Genomic DNA, 20,326 nt, shown 5'->3' with positions numbered 1-20,326 from the left:
TTGGTGTTTTTAACAGGTTGTTGTGGGATTTTTCTGAGGATGGAGGACATATATGAAGAAAATTAAGCTCAACATTGCAATTCCCGGTATTTCGTTATTAAAATTGTTGCAAATGAGAAGCAGAAATAAATGCTGTGTGAAAAACAGCTTGTTTGTGACTGAAACTATTCTGGGTCCACAAGCTCCCTGCTGCTTGCTCTTAGCAAAGGGGAGGGTAAGGAGGGGCGGAGTTGCTCTGGCCACATAGTCCCGCCCACAACTCAAAGCTGAATTTCTAATGAACTACTGCCGCTCTACAGAAGCTATGTCCTAGAAAACAACCGTTGACAGTAAAATATGAACTGGACTGAACAAACCCTCACGTTCCAAATTGGAAGTACCCGCTGGTTCCAATTTCCCAAAAAGCAGAAATCCCATACTGAGAAATAACAGGTTTTATTCAGCCATTATATCCTTCAGAATAACCATTCTTGCTATACTACCTTTTATTAACATGTTCTTGCTAATCCTAGTCCTTTTTCAGAAATTGTTTTGCCATAGTGCAAGTTATTCAAGTCATAAACTGACCAATAAGATGCGTCTGTTGAAGTATGTGGCGTCGCGTCGAACGTTCAGAGCATTTGATTGACAGATTCTCCTGAGCCTGCTTTCAGTGGTAGGGGTCTGCGTTCTAAGGTGCTCACTCCTGATTGGAGAGAGTAGTTGCCAAAGAAATGTAGATGAAATTTTACAACGATTTTAGATCAAAATATGATCAGAGTTGGCCTTCAACATATAAAAACATTGGGGAAAAAAAATCTCTTTTTATACAATAATAAATCTCCTGCTAACAACCAAAGTATAAAAGTCAACAGAGTCTTAGGGCAGCTGTTAACATCTGCCTTCAAGCTAACTTTACCAGCTGCTGTCTGCACATTCATACTCAGAAACACATTAGGTATAGGTATGTTTGCATGCAATTTTTTTATAAAATCAGAGTTTGTCTTTCTGTGTCATTTTACCACTGAAATATTTATAGGTAGCATCTTATTTGAATAGCACACTAATTATGCAGGACTTTTTTTTTGGTATGTGTGCAGCTGAGCGTTTCTCTGGGGGCTTCAATGCAGCTGCAGCAGGTCTGTAGGTTTAAGAAGTGGTTTCCTCTTCAGTACAATGGGGACTCTGTCAGTCAGTGTTGTTTTAGTAAGGGGGGCCTCATACCCTGGTGCCTTTTGTGCTGCTTCACTCTTTTTATTTGAGTGCTCAGAAGAACTGCTGTAAGCGTGTTTAAGTAGCCAGCAGGTTGCTAACGCTGGTGAGCATTATCAATGGCAAGAAGTTCTCTTTTTCCTCCCAATAGTCTCTGAACTTCTGCTTTTGTCTTTTTAAGGTCATTCTTGGGGTGAATGAAGTCATATTGGGAACTAGTGGGGGATCTTTTAAGATGTGTTACTGGTGACATAATCTGAGAGCCTGGGCTTTCTTTCAGTTTTCCTTCCTCTTTATTTTAATTTTGCTATTTCTTTTCAACAAAACAGCAAAACATTCCCATAGAGAGCTTTGACGTTTCTCCTTAGCCCAGCTGATTTGTTGGCCTTTCACTTTGTCAGACCTTAATCTTTTTTAACTGGGCGGTGTGTCAAAAAGCCTGGTGGACATGAGTTATTGAGGCATTTGTGGACCTGCATTCCCAACATTCCCCGTGCATATCGTCTGCCGGCTGGGGCTTCCCTGGGGTCTGCATGGACTCACAGAAGGGGAAAAAGCAGGATGTCTGCGACGCAGGAATGTACGCGTACCTCAGATGGATGATCAATTGTAGTGTCTCCTTCGAAAAATGCCATCCATGCTTTCAATTGTGTTAGTATTTCCTTGATACGGTTTGTTAAAAAATGTTTCCGCTGCAGTTTTGTGTCACCATTGTTTTTGGAAACAAATCACAGATAAGTACGTGTAAACAAGCGCCCATTCTTAAGTTCGCACATTTTTGAGGCTCCGCAACATTTAACTTCACAAGGCGCCCTAGGCCTGCGGGGCATTTTCCTTCCTTATCTCAAACTGTTGGTTCTCCTTCAAAAAGACTTTGGTGATAAGCGCCTGTAGTTTGTACCAAGTTATCACTGCTGTCCATCAATGATGCTTCAAACAAACAAACGGGCTCTTTGACTGATGGAGCGGAAGGAACATTTCACCACCTTCCTGTTGTTGTGTGGAATGTCCATGTGGATGTGCTGGAGAGAGCTGACAGGAAACTTTTCTTGTATGCTAACACTCAGATTTATGGGTTACATACAAAAAAGAGCACAACTTGGATTGAGAGGAGAGTGTGTGTTGGAGAGGATTTTGTTTTGCATAGATAGTTCTGTGTTCTAGCATGAGGGCAGAGGAAGCAGAAAAATCTCACGTCACAGCTGGGAACTCCTGATTTACTGTTGGGAGGTTACTTTGGGAATGTTAAGTCGACTATAACAAATAATAGGATTTTGTGAAATCAAGTTATGAAACAATTATCGAATTGGAAGAAAATACATCAGCAGCATGTCAGAAAATAGTTACAATTTTTCATATAAAAGTAACAGATTAATTCCAAAAGAGAAAATTAGACTATAAGTTTTACACAAACACAATAATATTGTCGGTCGGTGTCAATAACCAAGACAGGTTCCAGAGCCAAACCTCCTTAACCCTTCTACTATCCTATGACCCCACCCTTACATTGACGTGTTCTCCCTACCATGACAAAGGTGGATAAAGGTGGAGAGGATTTCATGTAACCCATGGACACCAGTCAAGATCACAAATCATTGAAGAAAAAAGGGTTCAGCGCACTGTTTAGTGGGTCTAGATGACCCAACTCCCAATGGGTTACAGCAGATTTTCCAGTCGGAGGACTCATTGGAAAAGGGGAAAACAATAAAATAATTCAAATATTTATAAACAAATGCAATTTGAAATCGGCAGCAATTAAATACTAATGAACAACATTTTAAACTGAATTGACAAAGATATGATGCAAAATAAAAGCAATTATCACATTTTAAATATATGAAAGTAAAAATGTCTATAAAAATAATTAAAGTTTTGGAAAGTGTTTTTTTTTAAAGAAAACAAAAAGCTACATTTTGAGAGTGATTGGATCTTTTTACTACTTTCTTACTAAAATGACTTTCCTGTCCGAAGTGTGGGCAGGAAAGCCTCCCTATCTCAAGGTCACTTATCTGTCTGTGAGAGAAACACCCTTTGTTCCTGTAGCTTTGTTTGCAGCATTTGTGGTGTGCTTTGTGTTGGCTTTTGCTCCTTCTACACTTTATTTTTCCCTACATTGTTCTATTTACAAAAAGGTATGCGGTGCAGTCCTTGTATTTCCAGTGGACAGAAAGATTCCTGCTGCTTTCAGATCAGATAGAGATAGCTATATTTAAACAGTGTTTTTAAAACAAGTGTGACATCCACATGACAGGTTGGGATTTCCTGCAGAATCATAGAAATCCTTCTGTAACAGCCCATGCTCACATCCTATGTCCTCAATGTGCTTCAGTATCAAGGAAAAGGAGGAATCCACCCAACAGCAGTGACAGCAATGTCTATTAACAGAATTCTATGGTAATGTTCCACTCTCTGTCATAGCCTGATTCACACTTGGATGTAGCACAAATTATGTCATTTAAACAGGTAATCTCATATGATGAGCTCCGCCCCCTCGTGGACTTCTTAGATCCTCTAATCCATGGAATGAATCGTGAACAGTTTGTCAAACAAATGCCCAGAGCTTCTCTAAAGTTCGCGTCTCTTTCCCTTCTCTCCCAGGGCTTGACACTGTTTTTTTTTCTTCTTTCCTGAGGAAGACGTTTATCTTGAACCGTCTCCAGTTATTTCTGGTTTGGTAGGAACTGCAGCATTGCTTTCCTTTCTAAATTATGCTCTGCTAATTTACGTAGAAAAACAAAGGCTTGCCAAATCCCCATATTCATTGTGTTTTCTTTGCCTCCTTGTTGGCTCTGCTTTCGCAAAACTTCTGAATTTTTCCAGGCTCTACTGACAGGAGGAAAGATCTGCAAACCCTTGTTGACTGTTCCCTTGTTTTCCATCACCACAGCATTATTAAAAGCTTTACTTCTCAAATGGAGGTGTAATGTTTATGCTAATGCTTTTGCTGTAATTTGGATTACAGAAAAGAGGGGAACAGAGAAAGACAGGATGGCAGATAACCGGCACAGCATTTGCCTTGGCTTGACACTGCCGATCCAAATGGAAGAAATCTGGGTCATAGAATTTGATTTGAATTGAAAGGCCTATTTATTTCTCAACACGGGACATGGAGTTCTATTTAAAATCACTTGTTTAATGGTTGTCGCTTTGAAGCTTCACCTTTTTTTAAATTTATGAGGTGACATAATGAAAAAAAACACCAGCAGAAAGCAGCAGACTGATGACTGATATACATAATCTCCAAATTTGATAATTCAAACCTAAACAAAGGGAGAAATTCACTTGATTCAGGTAGTTTTTGGTTGATTTGAGCTACGGGATCCCACTCTGACAAGTAGAGATTCCTGATGGCTTTGAAGCGCTCTGTCCAGCACCGAGAGCTCTTTGGACGCCCATGCCTTTCCCAGAGAGGTGAAGTTCACAGCCTGTTTTATCAAAGGAGATAAAAACACTGACGTGTTCTGCCATTTAAACACATCAGTTTGGGTGCAGTAGGGACGATGAGATATATGCTGGATTAGATGGATTATTATTATTTGTTTTAAGGCATAGCTTGTCTTATTTTGCCTTCACCTCCTCATAGGGGAGACATTTCTTACTGAGCTCCTAAAAATCCATCCCACTGTCTTTCATCCCCATTATGTGGTTCATCTGGTAACAAGTTAGAAAGCAACAGCCTCATTAAATTCTGCAGACACAGCCATAAAAGCTGGGCTCAGTGGGGTTATATAGCTTTTCCAGTTCAAGCCTAGAGCGTGAAGCTGGAAGTCACCGTTCTCCATTTGGACCTCTTAGGGTTTCTTGCTGCAGTTGTCGGTCATAAACTCAACTCCAGGCAGATTATAAATCAGTTCGGATTAGGCGGCTGTCCATAGGAGGGCAGATGGAGCTGCCCCCTGGACGTGGTTGTGGGGGTCTGTGTGTAACTTAAGTGCCCCGCTGTGTCCTCGATAGCTTCCCTTACCCCCCTCAGGAAACCCGACCCATGATCTACTCCAACTGTTGAGCCTTTGAAACCGTCATTGGTGAGAAGGTTAAATGTCCCTGTTTTCACAATTGACACCCTTGTGCGCTGTACAATAGTTGTACCACACCACGACCCACGTTTACCCTGCGTTTGGGTAATGGGATCTGTTTTTCATGCAGCTTACCATTACCTGTTCATCACAAAATGTACCCATAGCTGTTAGTTAATCCATTAAGACGTGTAACACTAGTTTAACACATATCATTTCCAGTGTGCCCCTTTAGTGTTTGTGTTGGTTGATAAAAGGAACTCTGATTTGAAAGATGATAGAACCAGTTCCTCGAGTTCTGCAAACTATTAGATTTTGCTCTTAAAAGCACCAGAGAACAACGGACCCTACCCACCTGTCATTGTCACAGTATTCTGTGAGGGGAAAATATCTCAAATGTCAAAGGATGGGAATGGTAGGACACCGAATCAAAACAAAAGCTCCACACTGAACCCTTTGTCAGGTCAAGGAAGAATGGCTGTGCTGGAGGAGGGCAGGAGCAGCAGGAACAGCAGGGGCAGCAGGGGCAGCGACAGAAGCATTACTGGCAAATTTGGGCTGTTTGTGTTTTCCCCTGAAACGGGCAGCTGAATTCCAAACCATGAAGTTCCACTGCTGCTTCTCACACACACAAAAAAACTCTTTTAGCTTCTTATAAACACAGGAAGTGAAAGATAGCATCGCTGTGTGAGAAAGTGAAATGGAATTAGCTAAATTGGGTTACTCAGCTCAAATTACCCAAACCTTTTCAGAAATTGGACCTCCTCTGCTTTCTTTCCATCCTCCATCGTTCTGGCTAATGTTTTTGTTGTTTTTTGACTGCTGCAGATCCGTCCTTACCTTTGTTTGTTTACAGGACCTGGGGCTGCACATGGCAGCTGGCAAACACCCGAATCTCTGGGGTTGCTGTCATTATTCACAAGGCTTTTCTTTTAGAACAAATCTGTAGAAATATATTATCATACAAAATTTTATTTAAATTTTAAAACTGTTTTAACCTTCATTGTAAATCCATCATATATGCTGCAGCAATGATCTGGTTTTTGGCCTTTTATCAGCAGATGAGTATCTGCGTGTGCATCTGGTCTCCATGCTTTCCTGTAATTCTGAATTAAATTACCACTAAAGGAGACCTTTCTGTTTGCCCCACAGTTCTACTTTGGTATGCATGACTGCCCGAGAAAACAAAGAGGTGCATGCTCATATGCTATGGGCGCAGGCAGATCCTGCAGGAGGTGGAGACTCGCTTTTCATCAACTCTTTTGGAGAGTAAACGTCAAAATAAATGACTTAAGGACTAAAAAACATTTAGCAGCTACTTCAATTGACTTTTTTGCTGTAACAAAACACAAAACCATTTTAACTATTTTTAACACTTTATAAACACTTAATTAAACTAATAGTTTTTTTTTTAAATAAAATCCAATTATATTTTGTTTTACTGGCATAGAGAAAAATAAGGTTTAATTTCTAGGAGAAAACTTTCTCAAATTTGGATCCTTTGGGTTTCTTAGGATGGTCATCCATTGAAGGGCATGAGCTAAATTGAGACTTTTTCAGAATAAAAGTGGCCGTACCCCTCCAAAAAGTGAATTGTAGGTTGATATTTCTCCCTTGCGATGCAGAGGGGTAGAGATGTGCTTGTGGGTCGAACATGAGGGAAGATTTGCTGCCATAAACTACTACTACTACTATAAACACGACACATTCCTTCCGTAATGTCAAACATCTGGTCATTTCTCTGCTCTTTTCTAAGCACGATATTCAGTCAAAGACACCTCAAATGGATCTGCTGCGCAGCTTTTCTTCCACAGTCATGTTAGATTTGAATTTCTTTCGTGTGCTTTTAACGGTTCATTGCCATTTAATGTGAAATTTGTGCTGCAAAAAGACCGTCACATCTTTAAGTGGAACCTGAGCAACATTTGTGATAGGAGCTAAATTTACAACGTTTCTGTGACTAAGACGTGGCCGTGGAACAGCTGTGTAGCCGTTTCTGATCAAAACAGTTTGGTCTGTTTGGACAGGTTAGCGGGGCAGGGCGATGAGTTCTGGGCAGCAGGCCGACTTGTGTGTGTGTGGGTTAAAAGTCAAGCTGATGGGCAGTTTTTGGATGGTGTTCCTTTGAAGAGATTTGCTGAGATGATCCGTTTTAGGGAGAGACATTCTTCATCTTATTGTTGCGCTTCCTTTTTTTGTTTCTGGCACATTTCCTCACTAGTCCCCCTTTGCTCACTGAAGGAAACATTCAGTCAGGATCTCATTTTGATGGTTTTGTTTGTTTGTTTGTTTGTTTTATCCCATGCATTTGTCATAAGGAGAAAGCGACTTTATTGCATGGTCTCTACAAACAATATGGGGCATTTATGGTTTAATTTGAGCTCAGTAAAAATGGCCGCCCCAGGACATCTCATGTGGTTCTGCAGTGTTTTAATGGCTGCTTCAGACAACATGGTCTGCTAACAGCCTTCGGCTCTGATACATTGTGGTTAAAAAACCAAAGTGTGAGCTGAACGAGACTCCGGAGATGTGGTTCATGTCTTCTGACAGGATGCTCGTCGTCAACTCAGGAAATGACTTAACACGGCGAGTCCCTGAAAATTTGTCTTTGCACTCATGCTTGACTTCCAACAGCTATAAGTAAATTGACAGAAAAAAAACAGGGTTATATTCTATTTTTCTGGCACTGGTCTTCTAACCATTCCAACTGTAAAAACCAAAACCTATGGAGAGGCCTCTCTTCATCGTTATGGCCCTTGTTTGTGGAACAGAGGACCTGAAAGCAGCAGAGAGCAAAAATGCTTTTTAGCTCATTTTGACTACTTTTATTATTTTATTTATTTTTAACTTTTGTATTTATTGATCCATTTTATCTTGTTTTATGAATTTACACTAGATTATTACTGATTTATTTTAATTGACCTTATTTCAATGTATTATTGTTTATTGCTTTTATCAGTATGTGTACTTTTTTATTCTCAGTTTCATGTCCAGTGCTCCCTCAGTTGGACCCTCTCCCTCCGGGTCGGCTGCTGTTCAGCCGCTGCGGCTCTAGATGGGGACCTGCATCGCCACTTAGCTGTGGTGGGGCCGGTCCCCGCCTGTGATGCTGCATTTGGCTGGCTGTGTGGTTATTCACAGAGAGGGAGGTTCCAATTACTATTAGCCTTTCCAATTCCAAACATTTTGTTTTGGTGCTCAGCCTATTTCTCATTGTCTATGCGCATCAGTTAGGGGGGGGGGGGGAGTGAAAGGGGTGGGGGGACTGTGTGTAGGTATGGGGAGGGGGGGGCTCTAATTTAATTTTCGTGTTTGTTTTTATATTATTTATTTTGTTTTGTTTTCATGTTAAGCACTTTGTGTTGTGCTTTTATAGGAAAAGTGCTATAAATTAAGTTTGATTTGATTTGATTTCTTTTTACCAGTTGCATTAATTCTGGACCGTTGTATTTACAGAACTCAATGAACTTGCCTCCAGACAAAGCCCGGCTGCTACGACAATACGACAACGAGAAAAAGTGGGATCTAATCTGTGACCAGGTGACCTAGCACATCTTCATTTGAAGTCCTCACACGCTGCATAGAATGTGCATGACAACATGTCCTGTGTTCTGCATCTGCAGGAGAGGTTTCAGGTGAAGAACCCACCTCACACCTACATCCAGAAGCTCAGAGGATACTTAGATCCAGGAGTCACACGAAAGGTGGGGTTGGTGTTTACTGAAAGCCAGGCTCTAGCACTTGTGTTAAGATGAAAAACTGAACAAAAACCTTTTTTTTTTTTCCCCCAGAATAGTCTTAGACACCTGGAATTTTCTGACGCATGTGCTCTAACTGGGCTGTTGCTTTCTCTTATAGAAGTTTCGTAGGCGTGTTCAAGAATCCACAAAAGTCCTACGAGAGCTGGAGATATCTCTGAGGACAAACCACATTGGGTAATCCATTTTTATTGGCTTTTTTTTTTTTTAAGAATTGCTCCAGATGTTCTCACTGGTGAACAAAGCCTGAAATAAGCACTTCATTGTAGTCATGTCAAATATTCCTTTGTGGGTTCCTGCTGCTGGACAGACGTAGACCTTTGGTGCCCAGATCTCTTCTATTGTTCTAACCTGCCAAACCCTGCAGTTTAACCCAGTAGAGCTGGTCCCTATAATGCCCAGATGGTAGTCATTGTGCTGCTTCATGAACACCCCCATCGTGTGGAGAAGGAAGCTTTGTTGTGTGTGCCAGAGGAACAGGAAGCCCGGCTGACCGTTGCGTTGCCATAGTCGGTGGAGCGCAAAAAGAAATACAAGGGCTTTAACAATAGATATTCTGCAGAGCACATCTATTATTTTGTCGTTTATTGTGGCAGAGCTGTCAAGTGTGGATGGTGGTTTGGACTTATTTTGTTTGATATATACATAAAAAATTGTAACACCAACACGTCAGTCATTAAAATGATCAGGATCTGATTTTAGCAGACGTCATCCACAACGTGCATCTCATCTCTTTTTTCCATAAAATAACAGAAAAGCTGTTTTTCAGATGGTCCTTGGAGGCTGGATTTATTCTAACAGATTTATTTGCTTTTTTTGTTCCTTTATGTGAATTTTGGAACTTTTCTGTGTTATTCTCCAGATTGCCAAGAAACCTGAAATAGCATGGTGGAGGGACAGGAAGAGGGGGCAGAGCACGGATTTTCCGCCTTCCTCCTTACATTTCACTTTCTTCTGCTCATCCTCACTCAGTCTGTTTTTGTGTGTTTCCTCGCCCTCCTTCGTTTTATTTCAGGACTTTCTTGGTCGGTTTTCTGCATTACTTTCTGTTGGGCTGACAGCAGCCTGTAATCATAACCATCATTTCAAAGCTATTTTAAGAACCTTTTACCCCAATCTTTTGCCCCCCGGAGTTTCCTGAAGAAACAGAGAAGAAGTTGAAGGGAGCATGTGGGGGAGGCGGACCACAAAAACTGTTGAGTGTTTGGGCTTCAACCTGAGCCCCGTGCTCTCAGCCATATGCCCTCCACATTCTTTCTGGTTGCACTGGGAATTCCTTTGTTTGGAGCTGTTTCTCTCTGTAGAAAACTGGTGTTAAACGGTGGAGGAATCTGAAGCCTCTCCCTCTTGGACTCTTCCTTATGTTTTTTTTAGTCAGGGAAAAAAGGAGTCCTTCAAAACCAATTTTATCGCTCTAAAAGTAACTTTAATGATGACCGACTAGCTACAGTTTTAAAGATCACAACCAACGTTCGGCTAAATTATGAGAGTAAAAGAGCAAAGGAAAACTTTGTCAGCATCGATTGTCTTGCTGTATAATATTGATTTAGAAGATGAACAAATGAAAACCTATGTAAGCCCGTGATCATGTTATGTTCCACGTCTGAACTACTTCAGTGTTCAGATATTTCTTCACCTTAAAGCAGAAAACGGAAGAAAACTTGGGAAAAAAAACAAAAAAAGCCCCCACAAACAATCTATTATTTTTGGTTAATGTATGACTATCCATGCTCAAGAACTAATCAAAAATATCATATATATGTATAAGGTGGTCTTTTAGTCTGCAAAAACCCAACAAAATAGAAAAACTGACTAAACGGAATGAATGTGTTTGCTAATTCTTCTGTGTTTCCTTACGTCATAGGTGGGTGAGGGAGTTCCTCAATGATGAGAATCGGGGTCTGGATGTCTTGGTGGAGTACCTTTCCTTTGCCCAGTGTGCTGTCATGTAAGTCCACAAGTGTGCACGTACTGTTCTGAGTGGCTGTGTTTAGCAGCGCCTGCAGTTAGCCGCCTGTGCATTTCTTGAGAAGCTGCCTGTGTTGGGATTGTTGCTGGACTGAAGTTATGTGGCTCAGTGCTGAACTATGCTTTGCCTGATTGGGTCTGATTTCTGTGCTGAACTTTATCTGCAGCTTCATGTCAGTTTCTTGTGGCAACCCCAGGCTTTGTACCGAGCTGCCTCGCTAACCTTACCTCCTCCATCCCCCTCTTCTCCACCTGTGCCTCTGTGTTGGCTTGTCTGTCTGTCTGTGGCCCAGGTTGGATTTTGATGGGATGGAAAATGGGGAGGAGGGCTTCTTGGACAAGGCAAAATCATGGAGCAGGTCCATAGAGGATCTGCACCATTCGAGCGCGCCGCCGTTCTGCAACACACTGGTGCGCTCCGCCCGCCAGTCTGTACTGCGGTATGTAGCTTCCCTGCTATTGGCTACCCCTGTGATTGCCTCGCTCTGCTAACCTTGAGTGCTATAAAGGTGTTAGCATGCTAGCCTGTTGCCTCAATGCTGTTTTTTGCTCTTCTTTTTTTTTGATGCTTCAATAGGTCAAAGAAAAAGTGACCTGGGTCATGGTTGTGGTCTGGAAAAACTCAGTCAGACTCAGCATCTGAAAGCATTTGACCTTTACTGTCTTTGTTTATGGTCCTCATTCATCCGCCCAGATGTGCATCTGCACTGTCTACAGCTGAGAGGCAGCTGTGAGGAGCAGTCCCCTTCTTCAACTCTGCATAAACAGGAATCAAAGTTGTAAAGAAATGTAACGTCACAGCAGAAGAGATCACACTATCATGAAACATTGGTGTAACTGTAGGAGCTTGTTGTACAAATGTATGTGACCGAGTTGTCAGGAAGTGTAGAACTAAAATATGGTGTGCACAGGATGAGTGTGCAGGGCAATTACATAACAGCCGTGTGAGGGGAAAAAAACCTTTGGTCTGTTGACAGCAGCAAGGAAACCAAGCTCTTCACATGATGCATCTGGAACCTCCAAAAGTCTTTTGCAGTCAGGCCTCATACTCTGTCATTTTCTCTCTTTTTAAGAGACACACCTATAACAAGAGTCATGGAAATAACAGCTGGAAACCAGAAGTAAAAGAATGCTTGATCATTTAATCACTGGGCGATTTCCCCTTCTCCCTTTCTGCTGCAGCTATGGAACCGTGTCAAACAGCAGAACCATCAAAAACTCGCGGCTCGTGAGTCAAAAGGACGATGTGCACGTGTGCATCATGTGCTTGAGAGCCATCATGAACTATCAGGTATCAATCAGCAACACCAACCTCAGACAGTGGCAGAACAAATACAAACTAAATAACAAATGGGACACAGAAAAGAAAAGTGATTTTCCTCGCACTCAGATCCTACACCAATTTTCTAACCACATCCTGTTCTCTGCCTTTTTCACCCTGCAGTACGGCTTCAACATGGTCATGTCTCATGCACATGCTGTCAATGAAATTGCTCTGAGCCTGAACAACAAAAACTCACGGTAAGATCTGAGGACCTCACCCTAATAGAATCAGGGCTGGGTCAGACAATAGGGAAAGCCCTGCAGCAGCTTCATATGATATGCTTCACATTCTCCATGACTCTCTGAAGCTGAAGATCAGAGGCACGCATGCAGTTAAATGAATGTTTACTAAAGGGACGTTAGTGGTAAACCACTGCAACTGATCACTTTAAAAGAAGAGCTAAAAGGGCAAACACTTATGAAAGTCTGAGTTATGACTTTCACGTTTGAAGGTTTGTGAGAACAGCAAAGCATTCTGGGTTGTATACCAATAAGGATGTCTCCTTTACTTTCAGGACAAAAGCGTTGGTCCTTGAGTTACTCGCTGCCGTCTGTCTGGTCCGAGGAGGTCACGAGATCATCCTTTCAGCATTTGACAACTTCAAAGAGGTGCTCAAAGGAAATATGAAACACTTCTAAACTGCAGAAACGCTTAACTCGCTGGAAAAAAAGCCAAATAGAACATTTTAAGTACAAGAATCAAATAAAAGGGAGAAAAAAGTTTTGTGTAGAAATGAAAACTGAGCTGATCAGATTTAATGTGTACTAAAAGTAGACGCAACGCTGGATGATGAGCCGTCTGAGGTTTTTCAAATGGATTAAGAAACCAGATGTGAGCCAACCTTTCACAGGGATAAAGATCAGCTCCCCTGCAGGAGCCAGCAGACATTTGCTCAGTGTCTCGCTTTCTGTCTGTTAACTCAGGAGAAGCCTGTTCGTCTTTAGAGTGAGTGAGCCCACAGTGGAAAAAAAAAAGAAGTCATTTCTTGATGGTATTTTCCAAAATGACAAACCTGTAGGTGTGAGTCATCGATGCTGTTGAAACAACAGTTAAAGTTCCATTTGGAGTAAAATATACTTTTAAAATTATTGGGATGTTTAATTTATTTATTTGTTTATTTATTACCAACATATTTTAGTGCAGGAGATTATTTCGTTATAACTGAATTTGGCTTGAGATGTATAGAAAATAAAACACATTAAAAGTAAAACAGTTTTAAGTCAAGATTTATTTAAAAAAATATTATAAGCTTGTAAATAAATAAAAAAGACATTTTTCAGTCATTGTCAAACCATCTGGTGGTGAATTTCAGATTAAAAGTAGTGTCTTCTCCTTCAGGTTTGCAAGGAGAAGCACCGGTTTGAGAGACTGATGGATTTCTTCCGCAGTGAGGAGGGAAACATTGACTACATGGTAGGACAAACGTCATGTCATTCGATTTCAATTACCCATCTGTCCACTCACATACAAGACTGCAGTCTGCATCTTAGAACCTGCATTGACAGACTCATACTTTCACTGTCAAGGTGGCTTGCATGCAGTTCATCAACATTGTGGTCCACTCAGTGGAAGACATGAACTTCAGAGTGCATCTGCAGTATGAATTCACCAAGCTGGGACTGGATGATTATCTGGAGGTTTGGGGAGCAGTTTTCTGGCTACATTGTTTTCTTAAAAAAACATTTTCTTCACAGCCCCCCCCCTCCTAATTTATGTCTTTCTCCCTGCTGTCAGAAATGCAAGCATACAGAGAGCGACAAACTGTCCGTGCAGATCCAGGCTTACCTGGATAATGTGTTTGATGTGGGTGGCCTGCTGGAAGATGCAGAGACGAAGAATGCGGCCCTGGAGAAGGTGGAGGAACTGGAGGAGCACCTGTCCCATGTAAGTGCACCACCCAGTCTAGACCACCAGCACTGCTTTTAGCGTGCATTTATGAGATTGTTGTGGTTCACGAGCCGTGTACTTACCATAGTGGTTTCCACATAGTGATTACAAATCCACTCTGTTTGCTTTTTCACAAGTGGTTTACGATAATAATTGGGTGGAGAATGCTGGAGAATACTGTGTGGAACAGTCTTCGTATTGTTCTTCCTGAGCCGCTGCCTTTGTGTACCACAATGCTTTGCAAAGTCCTTGCATACATGGAAAGGTCGTAGGCAGCCCTGACATCATCTGAGGAATTTCATGAGCAACTCTGGTGTCAGGGGTCAGGAATGATGGGGGAGGATCAGAGTGAAGATTCTCTCTGAATTCCTGAGCAACATGAGTAATGTGGATCAAATCCAAACTAAAAACCTGTGGTGGCTTTGCTGCGTCACGCTGCTTGATAGTTGAATTGTGCACCTGAATGGGACAGCAGAGAAGAGTGAAGCAGGGGATTCATCCGTTTTTTTTAAAAATCTGGTCTGTGACCCCTTTTGCTTGTCATTTTGCAGGTGACAGAGAAGCTACTAGAAGTTGAAAATGAAACAATGATGAAAGTTGCAGATTTGGAGAAAATTCTTCTCCATAAAGACAAAGAGTTGCAAGTCATACGGGTAAGCCACTGACAGCGTGATGTCGTTTCCATTTCGCTTCTCCAACAGGAAAAGGTTCTTTGAGCGTCAGCAAAGATCCGTTTTAAAAAAATCTTGTGACTAAATGTATGTGATCATAAATGAGGTCATGAGGAAACAGGATGTTTCTTTAATTTGTGAAGTCATCACATAGTGCTCTTTATCGCCCCCTGGTGAATGCTCAGGAGACGTACGAGTCGACCAACACCCAGGTCCACACCCTAAGGAGGATGATCAAGGAGAAGGATGCGGCATTCCAGAGGCACTTTAACATTGAGAGGAGACTGCTGGAGCTGGAGCAGCAGGGCACCATCCGCTTGCATAAGAAAGCTGATGGGGAAATCACCATCGAGCCTCTGGGTGTGGGATGCGGAGGCAGTGGATTTGGAATACCTATAGGAGACATTGGACAGCTGTCTTTGGGTTCGACGGCTGTGCTAAGAGGACCTGGAGGACCAGACCTCAGCTTACCACCAGCCAGCGAAGCTCCGCCTCCCCCACCGCCTCCCCCACCTCCACCTCCTCTGCCGTCTGCTTCAGGTGACCCACCATTTGTCAGAGCTGAGACACAACTTTTTAGGAAACAGGTTTCATTTGTTTATGTGCACCTGCTGCGCAAGACGACAGTTCATCCAACCCACACAGGAAAAGGAAGCACCCACCTCTTTTACCCCGAACACCCGCATGTGCAGAACACCTGCAAAGTGTGTCATCTCAGTTTGAAAACGCTTAAAAATCTGTTGATTGTTGTACAAGCACAGAATTTGAGAAACACTGAGGCTTCAATTTCTTCCTCATTGCAGCAGTGCCGGTCCCACCACCTCCACCTCCACCCCTTGCACCCCCTCTCCCAGATGCTTCTCCATCTGTCATCCTTAGTGTAGGACTGTCAGGTGAAGGTTTTTATTACATTTTACTTCACTATACTCTGTGCAGAACCTTTTCTAAATGATGTATTCATATCCCAAACACAGCTATCAGGATCAAGAAGCCAATCAAGACCAAGTTCCGCTTGCCTATTTTTAATTGGACGGCTTTGAAGCCCAACCAGATCAACGGCACAGTTTTCAATGAGATTGATGATGAGCGTGTGCTCGAGGTGGGTCCACTTCACGAGGCTCTGCTGCTTTTACTCATGCTTGTGCAAAAATAATGACCAGGATGTCGGGATCTGACCAGAACAAACCGGCTTTCCTGGTCTTAAATCAGTCATTTACAAGCCCTGCTGGGTTTAAAGCTCTTTCTCGTTCAATTCAAACCTCAATAGGAAACCAAATTCATGAAAACGATGTAAAATTTATAGTAACAAACACCAACCCACAGGTGAGTGAGAGACTAAAAGACAAAATGAATAAAAGACTTTCAGCGTCTGTGTTTGCTGAAAAGGTAATGAAACACTTTGGTTCTTCTCTTAAATGTCACCTTAGAGGGCTAAGCCTCAAGAAACACATGTAGTTTATCAGTACAATTAAAGAAGGGGCTCAAATTTTTTAGATAATTACAAGTAAATTAAACAGACTAATAGGTAAAATCAATCAGTTATGAAATCCCGTATCCAATTTAGGTGATGTGTTTGATTCTGTGTTTGATTCTGTCTGATTTAAAGTGGAATAGATCTTTTTTTCGATAAATAACATCTTGTTTACAAATTATGTGTAACTAACTAATGAACCAACCACCTAAACCTAAGTTCTAAACAGTTGTGTCAAATATGCTCCCTTGCAGGAGCTGGACCTGGAGAAGTTTGAGGAGCTGTTCAAGACTAAAGCCCAGGGTCCAGTTGTGGATCTTTCCTGCACAAAGAACAAAGTAGCTCAGAAAACGGTCAATAAAGTTACTCTTCTGGATGCTAACCGCTCCAAGAACTTAGCCATCACGCTGAGAAAAGCCAACAAGACCACAGAGGAGATCTGCAAAGCAATAGAGAAGTATGCACCTGCTAAAAATGCATGTTTTTGTTTAGTCACATCTGTAACAATTACTGACTCCCTCTGACTGCAGGTTCGACCTCAAGGCCTTACCTGTCGATTTTGTGGAGTGCCTGATGCGTTTCCTTCCCACTGAAGCTGAGGTGAAGGTGCTCCGCCAGTACGAGCGCGAGCGGCGCCCGCTGGATCAGCTGGCAGAGGAGGATCGCTTCATGCTGCTGTTCAGCAAGATAGAGAGGCTCACGCAGAGAATGAACATCATCACCTTTGTGGGGAACTTTGCGGACAACATCAGCATGCTGACGCCGCAGCTCAACGCCGTCATCGCCGCCTCTGGTTCAGTCAAATCCTCACCGAAGCTGAAGAGAATGCTGGAGGTGAGAAACATTTATTGACGGGATAAATTTACTAAAGAAAAACGATACTCATTTGTTTAAAATGTGTTTGTAGATCATTCTAGCCTTGGGGAACTACATGAACAGCAGCAAAAGAGGCTGTGTTTATGGCTTTAAACTACAAAGTCTTGACTTGGTGAGTCAACACGTGAAAAAAAAGCTTAATTAAAAAAAAAAAAAAAAGATTGTTCATCTTTTGTTCATGTTTTTTTCCTTTCCCAGCTGCTGGACACTAAATCCACAGACAGGAAGATGACTTTGCTTCACTACATCGCCCTGATTGTGAAGGAGAAGTACCCTGAACTGGCCAACTTCTACAATGAATTGCACTTTGTGGACAAAGCAGCAGCAGGTGGATTTACATCTGAAATGTTGTTTTAATTCAGTCCCTCAACAGAAATGTTCTGTTGCTTCAGTTTTGACACAGTCACAGCACTAACGTTGCTCTCTTTGAAGTCTCTCTGGAAAACGTGCTGCTGGATGTTCGAGAGCTGGGCAAAGGCATGGATCTGATCCGGAGAGAGTGCAGCCTCCACGATCATCCGGTCTTGAAGAGCTTCCTCCAGGGCAGCGATGCACAGCTGGACAAGCTGCAGAAGGACTCCAAGGCAGCTGAGGTATCTGGCCGCCATTGGCCTCCCAAACCTTCTGCCCCCACATTCAGCTACACACACAGACACTCTTTACGCCGCAGAGGTTGCAAGCAAACTCTTCTATCTCCTAATTCTAGGAAGCCTTCAACAGTGTGGTGAACTACTTTGGAGAGAGCGCGAAGACGACTCCTCCCTCCGTCTTCTTCCCAGTGTTTGTGCGCTTCATCAAGGCCTACAAGGTGAGGACAGAAAGCGTTCCTCCCCTCCTCTGCGCCAAGAGCTCCCTCTGCTGGTCGTGTGGGAAGCTCCCTGCTTCAGATGGAGAGGAGCTGGGCAGAACTTGGCCGCTTCGGTGCCATAGGACGTGTCATGAAGTCTGAGGCCAATAACAGGAAAGGCCAGCTGGGGCTGACTTTTAAGCTGCAGCTGCGGCGTTTAGACTGCCTCTCCCACCTCCTCCTCTTGACCCCCCCCCGGACGACCGCACCCTACCCCACCACACCGCACACTTCCTGACATTGTTCTCTGTCTGGATTTATAGGATCTGCTGGAGGAAATGTGCGGCACAAGGATTTCTGGCTTTGTGTCAGATTGTGACATGAAAATGACAAAACCCAGAGGAGCTCTGGAGGAGAGAGGCAGACTTTCAATCACTCAAGAGTAGAAATAAATTCACTGAAGCGAGCTCAGCAAAGTTTCCACAAAGAGAAAGCTACAATTTCAAACTAGTCATTTGGTCGTCAGAAGAAAAAAGAGGGAGAAAATCAGCTGCAGACAAAAATATCAGATCCGTTAAAGAAAATGACTTCATGTAATGATAGATGAAAACTCAGATCTTTGTTAACTCTAGCAGCATCCCTGTCTTCTAGTAATGAGGACATAAGACAGCAAACGAAAATCTTCCAAATAAACTCTTAGCAGGTGATTGTGCAGCAGGAGAATCTCAGTTTAACCTCAACCCTTTCACGAGGACCATCTATCCAGGCCTGTGTAGTAAAATATGATGGTAAATCTATGCTGCCATCATTTAGGTTGTGAAGCTTTTGAAAATGCTTCCTGTTGTTGTAGCTTTGCAATTCTTGCAGGAATGAAGTTCCTTTCATGCAGTTCATTTTTCTTATTTTAATTTGTATATTTATTCTACTGAACTGTTTTTTTTTTAAGAAGAAATACACTAGGCCTTCTCTCCAAGTAAATATGAGCTAAATCCTCACGATAAACAACAATAATGAAAGTGGATCATACTATATGGTCTGGATTTGTTCTTTAAGTTGTTTTGGTTCATAATTAGGCTTGTTAAAACATTTGGCATGAGGCCCCAAACATTGCTCTGTCTGTTGGGACATTCCTAAACGTAATCTCTGTATTAAAAAAAAAAAAAAAGAGTGGCAGTGTTTGTAAAACAAGACTTTCCTGTTTATGCTTAACTTTCGGCCTGTCTCCTCTATTCTTAAGATGACCACACAAGTGTGTTGACTTGGTTTGTTTGAGCTTCGTGTCCCAAACTGCTTACCGTTCCCTTCCCTCCCAACAGGATGCAGTGGAAGAAAACGAAATGAGGAAAAAGCAGGAGGAAGCAATAAGAGAAAAGTTGCTCGCTCAGGAGGCTAAACAGCAGGACCCCAAGGTACAACCCAGCCGAGCGTGTTTGCTTAAAGCTAAATAAAGCCTCTTACAGAGAATCGAGCTCACATCCTCTCTGCTCGCACAGGTCCAGGCCCAAAAGAAGAGGCACCAGCAGCAGGAGCTCATTGCGGAGCTGCGCAGGCGGCAGGCCAAAGACCACCGGCCCGTTTACGAGGGCAAAGATGGCGCTATTGAGGACATCATCACAGGTGGGCTAGAAAGAGCCTTTAGAGGATCCCACGTAGGCGCCGGGGCCCCTTGTGCTCCCAAGCTGAGGATGACGGTGGTCATTGACTGCTCCGACCCTTTGAAGTGCACCTTGTGCTATGTAGTCCAGACACCAGCTCAGCTGGAGCGGGCTTCACAGGACATTTTGTTCAGCCCTGAGACGTAGAGCCGCCCTGAGTTTCCCTGTTTTCCAAAAGTTTGTCGAATTAAAGGAAAATAAATATTTCAATTCTCGTTTGAGGTCATTAAAAACCCACTCCAATCCTCTTTTGGTCTGTTGTAAAAGCGTTCACAGAACTCTTAAGATGATGCTGTTTTAAGCCAAAATCGAAAAACCTGTGTCATTTTAAGGCATAGTTTCTGCAGAGCGGCAGGAGTTCACCTCCATCATCCATCTGTTTAGACACTCTCCCTCTAGCTTACAGCTAGACCCCCAACTTTACATTACAAAATGGCGAGCAACATCAGAACTATCCAGCCGTACAGTTTTTAGACCAGATGTGAGGGAAACTGAGACGTACACGGATCCATTTGTCTGCAGGTGGACGCATCGGAATGGAGCGGAGCAGGGAGCTTGTGGCCTGCCAATTGTAGCGTCTATGTCACACCTACAAGCTTTTTCAAACGGCCTTTGTGCGTGTTCTCCTGATTCACAATGATTTCAATAAAGAAATACTGAGAAATGAAATTTTAAGCTTTCATTTCTTAAAACGTATCCTCCATCATGAGAAAAATGCCACA

General features: G+C 42.6%; 1 protein-coding gene across 13 annotated transcripts in view; it reads left to right on the top strand.

The window, feature by feature from the left end:
* fmnl3 (formin-like 3) overlaps positions 1–20,326 on the top strand; it is a 28,584-nt gene that overhangs the window by 5,217 nt on the left and 3,041 nt on the right. For 6 of the 13 annotated variants that reach the window (XR_013657514.1, XR_002290534.3, XM_004070455.4 and 3 more), the window contains exons 2-24: positions 8,664–8,747; positions 8,831–8,911; positions 9,066–9,142; positions 10,830–10,913; positions 11,227–11,373; positions 12,116–12,224; positions 12,378–12,454; positions 12,772–12,865; positions 13,596–13,670; positions 13,784–13,894; positions 13,992–14,141; positions 14,696–14,797; positions 15,001–15,355; positions 15,619–15,708; positions 15,790–15,914; positions 16,541–16,743; positions 16,817–17,120; positions 17,194–17,274; positions 17,361–17,490; positions 17,595–17,755; positions 17,869–17,970; positions 19,266–19,358; positions 19,443–19,566. Coding sequence is in view for 11 of the 13 variants with exons in the window: in XM_004070455.4 (XP_004070503.1) it covers positions 8,664–8,747; positions 8,831–8,911; positions 9,066–9,142; positions 10,830–10,913; positions 11,227–11,373; positions 12,116–12,224; positions 12,378–12,454; positions 12,772–12,865; positions 13,596–13,670; positions 13,784–13,894; positions 13,992–14,141; positions 14,696–14,797; positions 15,001–15,355; positions 15,619–15,708; positions 15,790–15,914; positions 16,541–16,743; positions 16,817–17,120; positions 17,194–17,274; positions 17,361–17,490; positions 17,595–17,755; positions 17,869–17,970; positions 19,266–19,358; positions 19,443–19,566 (2,959 nt within the window). In the remaining 2 variants the exon portion in view is untranslated. The remainder of the gene's footprint in view (positions 1–8,663; positions 8,748–8,830; positions 8,912–9,065; positions 9,143–10,829; positions 10,914–11,226; positions 11,374–12,115; positions 12,225–12,377; positions 12,455–12,771; positions 12,866–13,595; positions 13,671–13,783; positions 13,895–13,991; positions 14,142–14,695; positions 14,798–15,000; positions 15,356–15,618; positions 15,709–15,789; positions 15,915–16,540; positions 16,744–16,816; positions 17,121–17,193; positions 17,275–17,360; positions 17,491–17,594; positions 17,756–17,868; positions 17,971–19,265; positions 19,359–19,442; positions 19,567–20,326) is intronic. The other 7 variants (XM_078950617.1, XM_078950616.1, XM_078950615.1 and 4 more) reach the window with 3 other exon arrangements.

This window comes from Oryzias latipes, chromosome 7 (assembly GCF_053564925.1).
Source record: "Oryzias latipes strain Hd-rR chromosome 7, Olatipes_Hd-rR_3.1".
Classification (NCBI taxonomy): Eukaryota; Metazoa; Chordata; class Actinopteri; order Beloniformes; family Adrianichthyidae; genus Oryzias; species Oryzias latipes.
The sequence above is the reverse complement of the archived record's forward strand: the minus strand, read 5'-3'. Positions and strand labels throughout refer to the sequence as shown.